The 16,138-nt window shown below is 32.9% G+C and overlaps 1 protein-coding gene across 1 annotated transcript; it reads left to right on the top strand.

Annotated features, from left to right (window-relative positions):
* The first annotated feature begins 683 nt into the window (after positions 1 to 683).
* On the top strand, positions 684 to 16,056 carry LOC106054296 (UPF0047 protein YjbQ-like). Its single transcript, XM_056018344.1, has 7 exons — positions 684 to 879; positions 9,078 to 9,112; positions 9,337 to 9,356; positions 10,709 to 10,748; positions 10,975 to 11,016; positions 13,114 to 13,231; positions 14,430 to 16,056. The coding sequence occupies exons 1-7, from the start codon at positions 726 to 728 to the stop codon at positions 14,471 to 14,473; spliced, it is 453 nt and encodes a 150-aa protein (XP_055874319.1). The 5' UTR covers positions 684 to 725; the 3' UTR covers positions 14,474 to 16,056.
* The last annotated feature ends 82 nt before the right edge of the window (positions 16,057 to 16,138 follow it).

The raw sequence follows: 16,138 nt of genomic DNA, 5'->3' as shown, positions 1-16,138 counted from the left end.
AAAGGGATGGAGACGATTCAGACGACCTGACGTGGGATGAGGGTGGCGGAGTCGGTCAATTTATTATTTAAAGGAGACTATTTTTACTATTGGAATGTGTTATGAAAAAAAAATCCACTAAAAGCAGACACAACACAGAGTGATTACATACATTGATATCTTGATCTTTTTCAAGTCCCCTATTTAGCGGCTGTCTTCTAAATTGTCCGTCTCTCCTGATACTCATCTCTGCTAAAGGCCACCAACCAGCTCCCCCACACACACACACACACCAGGTGTCTCGGTTCTGAGTTAGTCTACTGGGCTACTTTATTAGAATATATTTATTTTGGAAACATTGATAATAGGCGCCACTGGTAAAAGTTTGAGAAACACAAGAAAGTGGTCTAAAAGTCCAGCGAAACTTTTATTCATTTTCAGTCTTTATCATATCTTATTAAATACTTTTATCAAGGAAATCAAATTCTGTGTTTCCAACTTCTTTGATTAAAAAAAAAGTATAGGCCTACTGAACTGACTATGCAGCGCGTTTCGATTTAATTTAAAAGTAGATCCTGTTCTACTACCCCTTCGATGTATGTTGTAACGTCGACTCCGCAGCCTGGTTCAAAACTTTTTTTTCTAAACCTAGGGACTTTCTCATAGAATCTTGGGAGTTTTTACATGCGCTTTCTTGTGAGTTCATCTTACTTCTATTGACTGCTCTGGTTAGCGTACCTCGAAACATGGCAAGCAACGGAGAAGGTGTCACCGTTTGGTTTCAAAGAGAATTTTCTCTCCCCGCTAAACGAAGAGGTTGTCATTATATTTCAGAAGAAATACTTAAAGCTTGCAAAGATGAATTGAGTAAAATCAAAATAGGGACAGCTCACATCCACAGTGAGTGAAACAAGATTATCATGATCTTAATCTATGAATGATCTAAAATTACTATTAGTAAAATCTAATCATGATGATGATGAGATTGATTTGAAAATTTGAATCGTATAATTAATTAGACTAGGTCACTAGATCTATAATAATAGTATAATCAATGGGCAATGAATGTTACAAATACAATAATTTTTTTTTTATAAATAACTAAGACTAAAATAAACTGAATTACAATAATTACATCACTATTGATACTATGATATCTAGATTTCTAGATTAACTTCCTATGAATTAGTTAACTTATGACTAATCATACTAATGTCTAATCTCACTCGATCTAGAAAAAAAAAATAATCTAGATCTACTCTCTAGTCCTAGTTAAATCTAGATCTAGTATCATCTACTAATGGTAATCATGAATGTGAGCGTCAAAAATTATTTTTCGCGACATTCCTTGTTGTCTCTTCCTGGCCAAAAATAAATCCACATTTGTTTATCAAAAATAATTTTGGCATCATTAAGTGCTGCCAACTAAAAATGAGAAACACCCATTATGTACAGATGTATTAATGTTAGGGTCATACACAACAGAAGCAGAAAGAAGGGTGAAAATGCAACGGCGCCTGGTGATTATATATGCCCAACCTGCGATCGCAGCTGTGTATCAAGGATTGGCCTCTTTAGTCACACAAGAAGTTGCAAAGGGAAAAGATCGTCTCTCGAGACGTAAAATGCCACAAAAAAAAATTAATGTTAGACACAATAATTTAATTTAGACCACAATAAAATAGTTCTTTTTTTTTTTTTTTTTTTTTTTTTTTAAGATTTATTGCAATCAATTTTTGTGTGTGTGCTAAATAGATGTTACTTTTCATTGTCACTGAATTATGAATTATTACAATCTCTGAGTAAATTCTTTTTTTTTTTGTGAATTACCTACGTCTGTATTTTATAGGACAAGATCTGGATTGAGATTTTTTTAAAAATAGCTTTTATGAATTGCTAGACCAGATTCCATATATATTATTTTAAATAGTTTTTATTTTCATAAAGAGCATTTTTCATGCTTATAGCATGCTCAGAGCACTATGGTCCAATCTGTTTTCAGGATCACTTGGGGGGGGGGGGTATCCAGGGAAAATGTTTTCAGTAATGCTTTTAGTTGCTCAGTAAGCACAACTCTGATTGAGTCCGATGTTGAGAACCCCGAGCCTCTTTATATGTAGCTATCACAAGCCCAAGCGTTTTATGTCTCTCACGCTTGTCATATAGCGATTTCTATTTATTTATTTCTCTTGCTGTATTTTGAAAGTATGGTAAACGATGTTAAAAAGGGTAATTAATTTATGTAAAAAAGAAAAAAAAAAGCTTATTATTATATAGTGAGTAGCATACGCCGATATTTTTCAGAGCCTGCATTAGCCTAGGTCACTGCAACCTATGCGACCGCAGTAAGCCACGCACTGTCATAGAACCCACTCTAATCCTAGGTGTAAATTATTAAAACGAAACCATTTTATAACTTATAACAGATTTTCCGTGGTCTTCTTGTTTACAAGAAGCTCCTGGAAGGTGACTTCTCACAATTTATTGATAAAAGATACTTGCGTGTGTATGCCTACTGTAATAGTTCTGCCTTGTATTTGTTGATGGCTGTCGGACTTCGACACTCTGGAGGCCTCAGACAGGACAGGGGTGAAGAGCCCCATGTCCAGTCCTGGTGGTTGGATAAAAGCAGCCTTTCTAACCATCAACGGGATAATGGCGCTTACGGCGCCGACGCCCTACTGGACTTCACTGAAGGAGGCATGGGCAGAGGCGGCCTTAGCAGTGCGCGGGGCCCTAAGCCGTAAGTGTAGGCTATATATCCATACCACATCACATCACTAAATGTCTCGTCCGCCTCTAATGCTGTAGGTCTTATTTTTGCTACAAAACATAGTACCTTACTTATGTACTGTACTATTGGCCGTTTGACTACATTACATAATGTACTTTATGAAAGATTTTGCCTTAAAGTTTAATCAACGTAACTAATGATTAAGACATTTGTTCATGAACAATCAACAAACTACATAATAATATTTCTGCTAAACACTCTGAAGGTTAAGATTATGGCCGCCGCAAGAAGAGCGCAAAAGGTCGATTGTTGATGCGAATAATGTGTGCTTGGACTCCTTGGTGCTTTCCCTTCAAGTTTACACCATTGTATTTGTATCCCTGGACACGACAATCGGCGATGTCCTGACCAACGTTCACCAGCGCAGCAAGAAGCGCCATGACAAACAATTTCCTGTTAAGTTGTCAACAATAGGATACGTCCAAAAAAACTCAATATAAGGGACATCAGCTCTTTGTGGCTAACATCAGGTGTGTGGTCAAGAATGACGGGAAAACATTTTGCAAGTTTGATTTTATCAATAATGTTCCCTTTTACTTCTGATGCCATAATGTTCATATTCTCGTTTTGAATCCTATGCCCGATGTAATGGCCGTGAGCCTCGGCGTTCTTAATTCTTCGAAGATGTACTTGCATGGTTGGGTCGACTTCGGCTATCACCGTTGTTCGTTTGTTTCTCTGTTCTCCCATGATATGCGGTGTTGTTTTCTTAAAGTTAATGTACAATCGCTAGAATTTTTGTTAAGACTGCTCGCTACAGCAGTTTTACTTTTCTAATTTTTCTTGCATCACGTTATTCGTTGTGCTACCATTTGACATTCTCAGAGCTAAATCCAACCAGAAAGTCACACACTTAACGGGATTTACAGAAACCTCGTGCTGCTGAAGTTTATGTCATATTAAGAGCTTACATAGAAATAGTATTTGGTATTATAAAGATGCCTGGAAAGATTTCCAAAGATATTGAGTATATATGAGAATCGTTCTGGTTTTCGAAGCTGACAGTGCTAGGGAATCTCCAATCGCAGGGCCTGGGAAGGTTGTCCCACTTGCCACCCCCTAAGACCACTACTGGGCATAGGCGTAGCCAGATGGGGTTGGGGGTTCAATAATGTTCCCTTTTTCTTCTGATTACATCAGGTCCATAAGTTGTTTCGAAACTGTCACATCTTTGACATATGCTGATAACGCGAATGTTTATTTGTATAGCATTAGGGCCTCTTCTGACCTTGTTAGAATGTTCTTTGTGCAAACATTAAATAACTTTATCCCGATCAATTTTGTTGTTGCATAGTGCCACTATGTTCACTGAGCAATTTGACCACAACACATATATTTAGAAGCAAGCATAGTCTTAGCAGACAAAACATTTAATAATCATAATAAAATAGTGCATAATAACTTGGCAACTCCAGCCATGGAAATACATCACTTAGAACCCATTTATATTACATCTCGTATCTCTTACACAATACATACATACATCTCTTTACTCACAGGAGTCCAAAAGGTAACTTAGGTTTTCACCCTGTGGTCAAATACAGACCAATTATTTCTTCGTAAATAAGGCACGAGATAGTCAAATGACTATTAACTCACTCCATGCCACATTGAATCTCTAACGAGTATGTGACAGAAACCTATGCCAGATGTTATGTTCTGGTGTCTGGGCTGTAAATTGTTTGATAGTTAATATCGAGCCTTTCCTGTTTCGTGTAATCTTTAAGCGCGCGAGAGAGTTGTCATGTTTTTTTTACACCTTCAAATCAATTAACTTCTGATACGAAGCAACTTAGCATATAGTGATTTCACTGAAATAAAGTTTATGAGGATAAGCTATATAATTGTAATAAACTGGAATAAGCTAATCTGTAGTTCATGTCCGACCATGTACGCTTTATTATGGGCTTGCAATTCAAAATTCTGTAGCACGTAGTCGTGACGATTTTTTTTCTCATTTGCACATAATTATAGCTATCATTATATTTAGTAAAGGCCTAGAATATGATAAAATGTTATTTTCTTTTTGTCTTAGAGGAAAAATTCTAGGCAGCTGTCAATTTGAGAAGAATTTTGAGTTGGATGGCTGTCTGGTTGTGCGGTTTGCGTGCTGGATTGTCGTTCAGATTTATTGATGGTCAAGGGTTCAAACCCTGCACGCTCCCATCCCCCGTCGTCCTGCGAGAGGTTTGGACTAGGAAGTAATTATCTTCAACTCTGAAGGAACATCCGAAACATGTAAAACATTTTACGAACAAACAAAACAACATGTTTGGTGCATTCTAAAATAGTTAGGCCTACTATAAGTGGAACCATACAAACTGCTTTTTGTGTAATCAGTGCCTGCTTCTCGTGTGCTTCTGATGTGTGTTTTAATTGTAATCAATTATTCATCTGTTCTTGAACCTGTTTCCGTGTTGTACGTTGCAGTCTGTCCATCTTAGCATAAGTGGCCGCTCAAAAGCACACCAGCAGTCACATTAATGACATAATCAAAAACCAAACTGACCATGATTAGGAACACTTCAGGGATTGCATCTTGAGGAAGGCGAGACTATTCGCAGACAAACTAGGTAATGAATTAGTGCTGCCGACAATTTGTAGTCGACATGAGACACACCAAGCAAAAAACATGTGTTTGGATTTTGGGATTATTAAAGAACACTGCTTTACAGTCCGTATCTGGATTCGTTAGTTTCTTCGTTAACGTCTCTCTTTTCAAGCAATACTAATGCTCAGTTCAACCTGTTTTGTTTACATCCTAAAACGATGCAAGAGCATGAAAAAAGTAGGCCTATTTATCTACGTATCTTATATCATACAGACGTTACTTAAAAAAAGAAGATGAATACGTCTTACGCGTCATGCATTTACAGTGAAATTAATATCGCATAGGTGGGGGGGGGGGCGAGGGGACACCAGCTCTTTTCTTTAATATGCTCGGGGGGGAATTGAAGCTATGACTTTGAGCCATAGGTGGTAACTTGCATCCCCCTGCGGGCGCCCATGAACACCCAATATATCTTGTCTATGAAATATAGGCTACAATGAAATATGTCTTGATGTGAAATGAAATCTACATGTTCTTAGCAGCTTGTTGTCCAGATACTTAACTACTATTAAAGACGAGCACATCAATTTCAACACATAAAACTAGTCAATTAAACTTCATACAGACTTTTATAATTGCTTAAATTCTCACGTGACTTCTACTGTGACCTAATCACTTCTCTTTACATCGCTACTTTTCTAAAATCTTCTAACAACTCTTAGGTCGACCGACTACTAGCCTACTTAGTTACTAGACTTGTAACAACTCTCAGGTCGACCGACTACTAGCCTACTTAGTTACTAGACTTGTAACAACTCTCAGGTCGACCGACTACTAGCCTACTTAGTTACTAGACTTGTAACAACTCTCAGGTCGACCGACTACTAGCCTACTTAGTTACTAGACTTGGATTTCCTTCTACGTTTTCTTTTTTACACGGCTACTACAGCTTGACTTTCTTCTTAAATGGCTTATAGCCTTGCCGATTCTTTTATCCGTGGTTCAATAGAAGCGAGTCACAATGTCATCCTTTCTAGCTCTATATTGGCCAAAATCACCTAAATATTAGAAACTACTACAGGATTACTATTTTACCAGTGACTCAAATACAACAGAACAAAACATAATATTGATCTTATATTTAGATCTAGGCTATATAGACCAAAAAAAAAGCAAATTAACACACAAAAAACAAGTTCAGCATATATTTGTGTTATTGCAACTTTATTAATATAATTGTTAGAAAAAAAAGAGTTTATATAGTTAATTATATAATTTACGCCTACAAACAAGCGTGCAGCACCGGTTTAAGCAAGTGTAACAAAAAGAAAATCTCAGAATACTAAATTGGCAACACCTCTGTGACATCATTGTAAACAAAATGGCAGCGTGCTGAGCAACCTTGACGTCGCTAATGCTTTTTGTTGATGTCATATAAATATAAAAGTTCTCTGTTTTACAAGAAAATCTTTTAAAAACATAATTTATATTTATTAATTGTATTTTTTTAAAAATTTTGAATTTTCGGCGAATCATTAATTTTTGACGCTCATCTTCATGATTACCCTACTAATTTAATACTATTCTATATTTTACATGTAACATTATTATTATACTCAGTGACTATTTTGTCACATCATGATAAAGATATGGACATGCATTGAATTCATTGATTCATTGATTGAAATATTGATGATTCATGATCATTCATGACTCATGATAATTAATTCAATGATGATGAAATCATTAAAACATGATTGATTAATTTTTTGTCTTGATTAACACTGACTAGCTAGAATCTAGATCTAGATTTACAGTTTCAGTTTGTAAACTGAGTTTTTTAAGACTAAGATTTAAGATCTACTCATTGTCATCTAGTCTAGACTCTACTATACTGTCTAGACCAGTGATTCCCAAAGTGGTCTATAGCCTATAGGGGTCTACGAAGACTTCCAAGGGGTCTACGAAAGTGAAAAAGTAAATTGGGGGTCTATGAGATGTCCATGGGGGTCTATGACTTTAATGTTCACATCCCATTAATGTAACTATTTCAAACACTTATAAATGATATGTACTTTAGTTATAAATATTTATTTCATTATTCAAAAGTAAAATAGTTGTATTTAAATACAATACTAATCTAAATAGTTAATTTTGTCTACATTAACTAATATTTAACAAAAAGAAATCTTGATTTTAAAGCGTTGATTATTTATTTCCTTGTTAAATAAGTGGTTGTCTATAATAAGAGCCTTTTTATAACCATATGAAATCAATTAAACTGGAGCATTATTTGAGACAATGCCACCCTGATAAAAAGATAAAAGTGAGAAAAAAATGTCAGAATAGACTCACAAAATCTTTCTTCAACATCATATAGAAAAGATGGTGGTTTTTAAACGTCCTCTATACCTATAGCCAAATATGAAAAACACTATAGATAAAACATTGAAGTAGATTGAAAAACTGTTTTACACAAACCTTCATCTGATATTATGAAACGAATTTCTTTTAGTAACACTACAGTTCAAGGGCACATCGGTGGGATGAGCATTAAAGCTGCAAACTGCCTAATGGTCTTCAGCTCCATATTTTCCCCCAGGGCTTACTCACGAAACCTTTCCCATGTTTAGGTGTAAAGCAGCAGAGGTTTGAATTCTATTTTCCTTCGGCTAGTTCCTCCTGCCCAAAGCTTACTGGTTTAGGCGCCAGTAACTCAACTTTGCCTCTTCTCCTGTTAGTGAAAACAGCTCCGCAGGACCAATATTTGAGCCTAATGTGAAAGATCAAGAAATACACGAGAAACTGCTCTTTGCGAAAACTTGTACAATAATAAATGAGGCAAATTAATTAATTTATACACTGCTGTTAGAAATTAGTTTTAAAAAATTAGTTTATGAATGTGCAAAAATGCAATATAAGTTAAGCAGGGGGTCTAATGAAAATCAGAAAACATGGCAAGGGGTCTTCGAGACAAAAAAGTTTGGGAACCACTGGTCTAGACTGTGTAGTACTAGATCTAGATCTAAATCAAGTAAATCTAGTCTTGAGTCTAAGTCGTCTAGTACATGTTTAATAGATCTAGACCTCTAGCAGGCTCTAGAAAAAGTAGATTATTTATGAAGTGTTTTTTTTTTATAATAATGTAATTTACATAGAATAGCCATTATATTCATTATATCTAGACATTATATTAAATAGAATCTAGATCTACTTAATTATAGTGCTGACAACAAACATAATGCAGGTTCAAGGCCAAGGCACCATGGTAACATAATATATTAACAATAATACAAATAGACATAATTTCTAGATCTAAATTATGACTAAATACAAGAATTCAAATGACAAACTATAAATCTATATTCTTTAAAAAAAAAAAAAAGAAGAGATAGGACTTCGTGTTCTTCTTGAATGTAATGTCATGAAACATGTTTGTCAAATCTGAGGGGGAAGTGAGTTATAATTTAGCTCTTTCTCTCTGTAATTATTTTCATCGTTTCGATAGTATTATTCGTTTTGCTAATTTGTATATCACTATCCTGTAATGATTAAACTTCAATAACTTCTTTGTTTGTTATCAGAAAATGTTATATTTGGTATTGAATTATAGGAGAATGCATGCTCTTTTTACATAACTCAAATTAAAGTTTATAAATCCAAAAATCAATTTAGTTTATTGGGGGTCAAATCAACGTTGGCATTGTCAATTAGGACAATGTATTAATTATATTGTGTTTTTTTTTTCACCAGTTAAACACACATCAGCCAGCCTGATTTTAAATGAGGTCGGTACATTTGAAAAACTGTTTTTCTTTTTTTTTTATATATATATAATATTGTATATGAAATGAAGAAAATATTATGAATAAAGTAAATGATTATTATTACTTACTTATATAATATATAACAACATTTAATAATATAATATAAAGTCTTCTAAACTCTACCATGAACTGTTGTAACTGTTAAAAGAAATGATAACAGTGAATGTATTTAATTTCATCCTCAGAATTATGATCCTACTGTATTGTAAGTCACCTACTATTTTTTTTTACAAAGCTTTTATGTCAACTTGCTCTGGCTGTCTGCACCAAATTTTTAACATGCTATTTCTATCTTAGCCCTGATGAAACTTAATTTTGCACAATTATTCATTGTTCCTAACGAAACATAAAATTAATTTTTAAAAATTGATCACTTATTTTATCAATTAGCCGTTATTAACTAATTTTTGTTTTTTTGTCTAGATTATTCAGAAAAAACTCACCAAGCTTGATATAAGATTTCTTAGATAAGCTTTAGGTAGAGAATTAGATGTTAAAAGTTATATTATAGCTAGATAAAAATAAAATAATTATATGTTAGTGTAAAGATTATAATCTATCTAAAACTCTATTTTGATGTAAAGATATATATCAAAAACAGTATTTATAAAAGAACACTTTGTATAGAATTCATTAATGTTGTCTTAATTATCATTTCTACCATAACAACAAATTGAATGTAATGATACAATCAATGTATTAATGATATCTAGTGCCACTAATAAGGTTCCAAACAACTTTTTATATATTTGCCAATTAGCTAAAGATAGCTAAAATAATGTCACATTTCAAGAGGTTACTGCCTTTTTGAAAGGAAGACAAGAATAGGGACTATGAAGATAACTTGAGTCATTTAATAGCAAATTTGATAGGAAATTTCATTATTTCAGAGATTTTGAAAAAAAAATTTTTTAGAGGTTAAAATAATCATCATAAAATAATCATCTCAAACAATAATTGTCAATGTTCCAATATTTGAGTTCTACAGAGGCTTGTCAAAATCTAATGCTCCAATTTTAATATCTCATGCTCTGAGAATTCAGGCAATGGCAATGCATGTTTACCTGAGCACTTTTTTCAGTAATACAGTTTTGAAAATTTCTGTGATAGATGAACCTCTCAATTCACTCTTAAGAATGAATAAGAATTTGAACCAAATACTATTATAAAAAAAACTAGCAGCCTCATAGCCCATAGCCTAAATGGCATTCATTAAATTTCAATATCATTAAATCTAACTCCAAATCTCTTGTCTTTATTTTAATAACAATATATCTTGCCAAAATTTTTCCTTTAAGTTTTTGGCCCTCTGCTAAAAAGCTTACCCATCACTGCTATATTCAGAATATGCTGGTAAAAAGCTTACTAGCAAGTTGAAAGTAAAGAGAATTTAAATTAGATTTTAAAAAATATTTTAGAATAATGAGTCAAAAATGTAAGAATAACAGGTGTTTGGTCATTGTGCTGTCAACGTCTTTTTGTCTGTTTGTCTCTAAAACAATTAAACTTGGCATCAATAATAATGATTAATTTGTAGATTTAAAATTATTTTTTCAGAACAGATATGGAAATGGTTTTAAACAGAATAGCACCACAGGTCAGTTTTTGTCTCTTAAGGTGCTAGTGGTCATTAGTAGGTTGTGTTGAAATTTTAAACTAGATTTTGCTTTAATATATTTTAAATATATTTAGAAATATATTATTTATTTATTTTTCAAAATGTTCATATTGAAAATATTTTAGGTGTTAAAAAAAAAGATTATTAGTGCAATTCTTTACTTTTGCCCCATCTCCATAATTCTGCTTTTATTTTATTTATATAGGATTGGAAGTACCAGCATTCATTAGAAGGACCAGATGACATGGTATGTCTATGTTTATGTTCATAATTTTGAATACTTAGTTAGTTTGAAGTTTGATATTAATTCAAAGATCCTATAATAGTAATGATTTGTTTTACACAAAAATGAAACAAACTGTTGCAATATACATTAATAGTTCTTCCATAATAAATTCTTAGCCACGTTTAGGTCTTAAAAAGCGCTTTTTCTTTAATGTACTTTTACTATCACAATGTTTGTATTATGGTTTTCTTTGTTTGAATATGAACAACACAGTTTAAACTTAAGAAAAAATTGTAAGTTCCAAAGAAATGTCTTTTTGACAAGCTGATCTAGCCTTTTTTTTTGAATACTTGTTTATATCAAACATAAGGTCTTGAAGGAAAAATGTAATCTATTTTATGTCCTTCAAAATAACTCAATATTAAGCTGTTCAACTCTAGTCCATTCACTTGTTTCAGCCCATTAAAGTAAAATAGTAAAAGCTGCTGTATTTGTTATTCCATCCCTTAAAAACAGAATGACCTGTATTCATTTAGATTGCTTGCGCTGTTGCTTTCTATTTTTTTACTTTATACCAGTTATTGGGAATTTTACGAAAATTTTTGGAATTCCAAAAATTTCTTCTGATCCGATTATCTGGCCAAAAAATTCGAAATTTTCCCCGACATTTTTTTTAAATCCATTTTTTTTTTAAAAAAAAAAAAATTCTGATTTTATTCATTTTCCATTTTCGGAAGAATGCGAAATAAGATTTTTGATTTGTTTTGAACATGCGCACATCCGGTCTTTTGACACAGTTAAAGTTCTATTTTTTTTTAAATTTCGTGTTACCGTATTGTCTTACAGGTCTAGATCTCGGTCTATCTACAGTAGAATCAGTCTAGATAGATATATTTATCTACTAGTTTCTTTAATTTGAATACTTTTGATCTAGAGCGTCTAGACTTCAATGGCTGCTTGCCAGCTTTTGAAAAGTTCAGAAAAGTATCAGAGTATCATGATGCCCGGCCGCTATCCCCTATTGCTATGCACTATTAATTTTTGCTCTGTTATTACGATGGCCCCTAGATTTTTCTAATTTGAACCCTGCCTGCCGACTTCCATGAGTTCAAATGGGATTAGATTTGGAATACCTTAGATTTAGACATCTAGATCTATTTTTCTATTATAAGAATTATAAGATCTAGATCTATAGTAGTTTATTTATTCTGGACATGAATGTGTTTGTGGTCATTTCATCTTTATTTTGATATTTAATATGAAACTAGCATGCTGTATAATGTCCTTGTTCATTTTCCAATGAGTCTGACCCAATTTTCTTCCATTTAGCTGTCTTTTTATGTAAGAAAAAAGAATTTCAAATTTGTAAGTCAGGTTGTTTTTTTCCTGTTACCAGGATAAATTTATCTCTTCCTAGGGTTAAGACTATATTTTTTGGTTGGCTAAGTCTATGCTAATAAGCCTGGTGATATTTATTCTGTTTTTGGAGCTGATTTATTTGATTCATAAGCCAAGTTGTTTGATTCTATAAAAAAAAATTAATAGGGTGTTTTTTATTAAATTATGATTTTCTTACCAAAATTTATTTCAAACAGTCAGTTTTGGACATCAATGTTAATGATCTAATATTATGTTTTTTTTTATAGAGAATAAATGGGCAAATGTTTGGAGTGAGCTTGATACATTGAATGAGGTTAAATGCCAGATCTAGACCTACTAGATAGATCTAGATTTATATAGAGAGAATATAGAGGATTCAGCTATATAGACAAGAATGGCCATTCTAGCCTGTATACTACAAAAGATCATCTGTATTAGAAATTTATTAAATGAATAAACAAAAAACACAAACATTCAACACACATCTAATCATACAAACATAAAATAAACCTAAAAGTCGGTGTAGAAAACATCTTAATGATTTCATGTGAGGGGCTATGCCTGGGGATCTTAAAATTTAGTTAATATTAATATAGAATTAAAATCTGAGTTTATTGGTGTCAAAATAAAGCCGCCGCGAAAGGCCAGATCAAAGGGGAAGGGGGGTACAAAATTTCTTAACAATTTTTTAAAGTCTGTTCCCATCACTGTTTATGCAAATTTTTTTTTCCTTACCAGCCAGCTCATGCAAAGGCAGCTCTTATGGGCAGCAGTGTGACTGTCCCTATCACAAATGGGCAATTTAATTTAGGTACCTGGCAAGGGGTATGGCTTTGTGAACATCGTGACAGTGGCGGTAAGTTTTTACTATTTTAGTGAAACCTCTATTTACAAGTAATAAATAGCACTCTCATTTTCTGTCTTAAAGACTTAATTTCAGACAATTAGTCTTGTGTTTTTAACATTGACTTGAGCATTCTTTTCATAAATGATGTTAATTTCTATTCAAGCACTTTATTTGAAATTTAATATTTTTATTTCATATGATTTCATATTAGAAAAATCTTGTTTGTATTTGTGGTGATGTACCCTTCACATCTGTCCTGCTCACTCTTATTCTTTTCTTAATGTCTGTCAATGACAAGTCTGTCTACTCCTTTATGATTTTTATGGGACATATAGCATTTATTTTATGCAACTCTTTGCTAGCTCTTTTCATCAAGATCTGTGTATGAAATGTTAAGAAGTTTCGAGAATCATCTTATTTCTATTACTCTAAAAATCCACTTAGGTTTCTGTAAAAATATTTATACATTTATGTTTGACTGCTTTTTTTTTGTCAAGATATATGCTCATAGGCTTACTGTTGCTTTAGACAGTGCTTGAAATTTGACTAGAATTTTTATTTTTTGACACCACCATCTTTCAAAATTGAAAGATTGGTTTCCTCTTTGTCGTCTTTTACCTGAATGTTTGTCATTATGCATATAGGGCTGTAAGTAAAAAATAATCATCTTTCAGCCAATAAGTAGTTTAATTAGTTTACAATATATCTTAATTAATTTAGATTGCCTGCTTTGTTTTTTTGATGTCATCAGTAAAAAATGGATATTATCACATCCAATATAGTTGCCTTTGTGATACCTGTACACCAAATTCAAAACTAAACATCTATTCATTTTGGCTATAGATTAGTACAACAAATAATTGAACCTGTTCTTAAAATGTAGGTTGCATGTTTAGTTAGATGATTGTTTAGTGATTGACAAAAAGGGTTTTTATTTTGACAAAAATTTGTTGGAAAAAAATATAGTATATAAAGTATTCAATCTGATAGTGTTGTAGCTTGTAGCATCATCAGTAAATTCACCTATGATTCATTTAAATGATCCCACCAATAAATTTGTCCTTTGTTTTATCAGTTCATGCGAAGCTAAGTCAAACACAGTTGTTGTTGTTTTTTTTACACAAGTATGTTTAATCAATTTATTTACGTGTCCTAATGACACTAATTTACTCAATTCTGTCATAAACATTTTTTGTTTTGTTTTTAGGTTCCAGAAAGTTGGTGGTAACAATGAATGGTCTTAAAAAGTAACAAAACTGTACATTGTGCTCATGGAAGCGTGCAGTGCGTAAAGACATTATTTCCTCCCATCTCTCCACATTGACCAGTGAACACCAGAGTGAGGGAGAGGCGTATTGTCATCGAGGCAAATATTAAACTAGTAGAAAATAAAGCATATGTTAAAGGAAGTTAATGAAGACAGAACTAGACCTACCCGCTGCCTTTCAATTGTTGTACTCCAATTATTTAAGCTGCTGTGTCTATAGAAACTCATTTTTAGCAATAGATTTTTTTATCTTTTTTTAAAGATTTGTGTATGATAAGGTAGTGTTAAATACAAAGACATTACGCAGGTACCCCCCTGACACTTTTTGTTGTTATAGTTCTAGTAACTGAAAGGATATTTCAGCACAGATCTAGATCTATAACCTTAACTCTTATGTCTTAATAAAAGATTATGCTTAGGTGTTGGGAGTGGTAGCCCTTGGCTTCTGAACCGAGAGGTTCCAATCTCGATGAAGATTGGGATTTTTAATTCATGATTTTTTAGGATGACCCTGGGCCACCAACTCTAATGGGTACATGTCTGCTCGTTTGGGAACGTAAAGTAGGCTATTTGTCATTGTACTAGCCATGTAAGACCTTTGTGACTGCCACAAAAAAAAGGTGACATCATCTGCCCTATAGATTGCATGGTCTGAACCCTATTTCTACAACTCTCAAACTAGACTTGTGACAGTATATTTACTTTTTCACACAAATTGTTGTTTTCGGTTACTGTATTTTAAGCAAAAAAAAAGTTGTTAGAGAGTAACTGCACTTTGTAGTTAATAATGTGAGCCTCTTAATGTATTCAACAAGTTGTTTTAATGTGTATTTAGCCTTTTACTGGTTTCATTGATTGTATGTAATGTGAAAAATCTAAACTTGCATAGCATGATTTATGAATTGTTTCAATTAAATAATTGTTTCAAGAAAGGCAATTTGTAAGTGATGTATTCAAGGATCTGGATCATTCACTGTAATCCCCTGGAAATGTGACACGCATTTCAGAGATTGCTGTGTTGATATGCGCAGGCGAAATTCTCCAGCAGAAGTGTATCAAGAGCTAGACCAATATGCTACTTATTTCTACGTGCCATATATGGCTAATAACCAGACTAAAGAAATTATACCTTACTGGTACATTAAGTGTAACTTCACAGTATTGTTGATCTACCCTTGTTATTTGTAAAGAAATAGTACCAGTTTTAATCTTTTCTTTGTCTCCAATCTATATTCCCAATGCAGCATTTACTTTCTCTCTCATGAGACTGAATCACCCTGATAAATCACTGGCGTTGATCACTTCCCCTGGAGTTGGGTTAAAGAATCTGGTGTGATTAAATTTTGAAGAGTCAGACTTTTTCCAGCATCATTCTGTATAAGGGTCTTATTTGTGCAGAACATGCATATATATTTTATTTAAACACAATAGATATGTTTCAAAGATGTAAAATTTGCATAATTTTCTTTCATTTTTCAAGATAGTAAAATATCTGGTACTCAATATCATGTCTATAGTTATTACTTTTTCTCAATGTTTGACATTAGGAATAAAACATAAGAAAATTAGTAACTATGATTTTGTTTTCTTGCAACTATGATAGGGGTGTTATTTTTAAAATATTCTTTGGTCTAGATATCTGCCCACAT

This window comes from Biomphalaria glabrata, chromosome 1 (assembly GCF_947242115.1).
Source record: "Biomphalaria glabrata chromosome 1, xgBioGlab47.1, whole genome shotgun sequence".
Taxonomy (NCBI): Eukaryota; Metazoa; Mollusca; class Gastropoda; family Planorbidae; genus Biomphalaria; species Biomphalaria glabrata.
The sequence above is the reverse complement of the archived record's forward strand: the minus strand, read 5'-3'. Positions and strand labels throughout refer to the sequence as shown.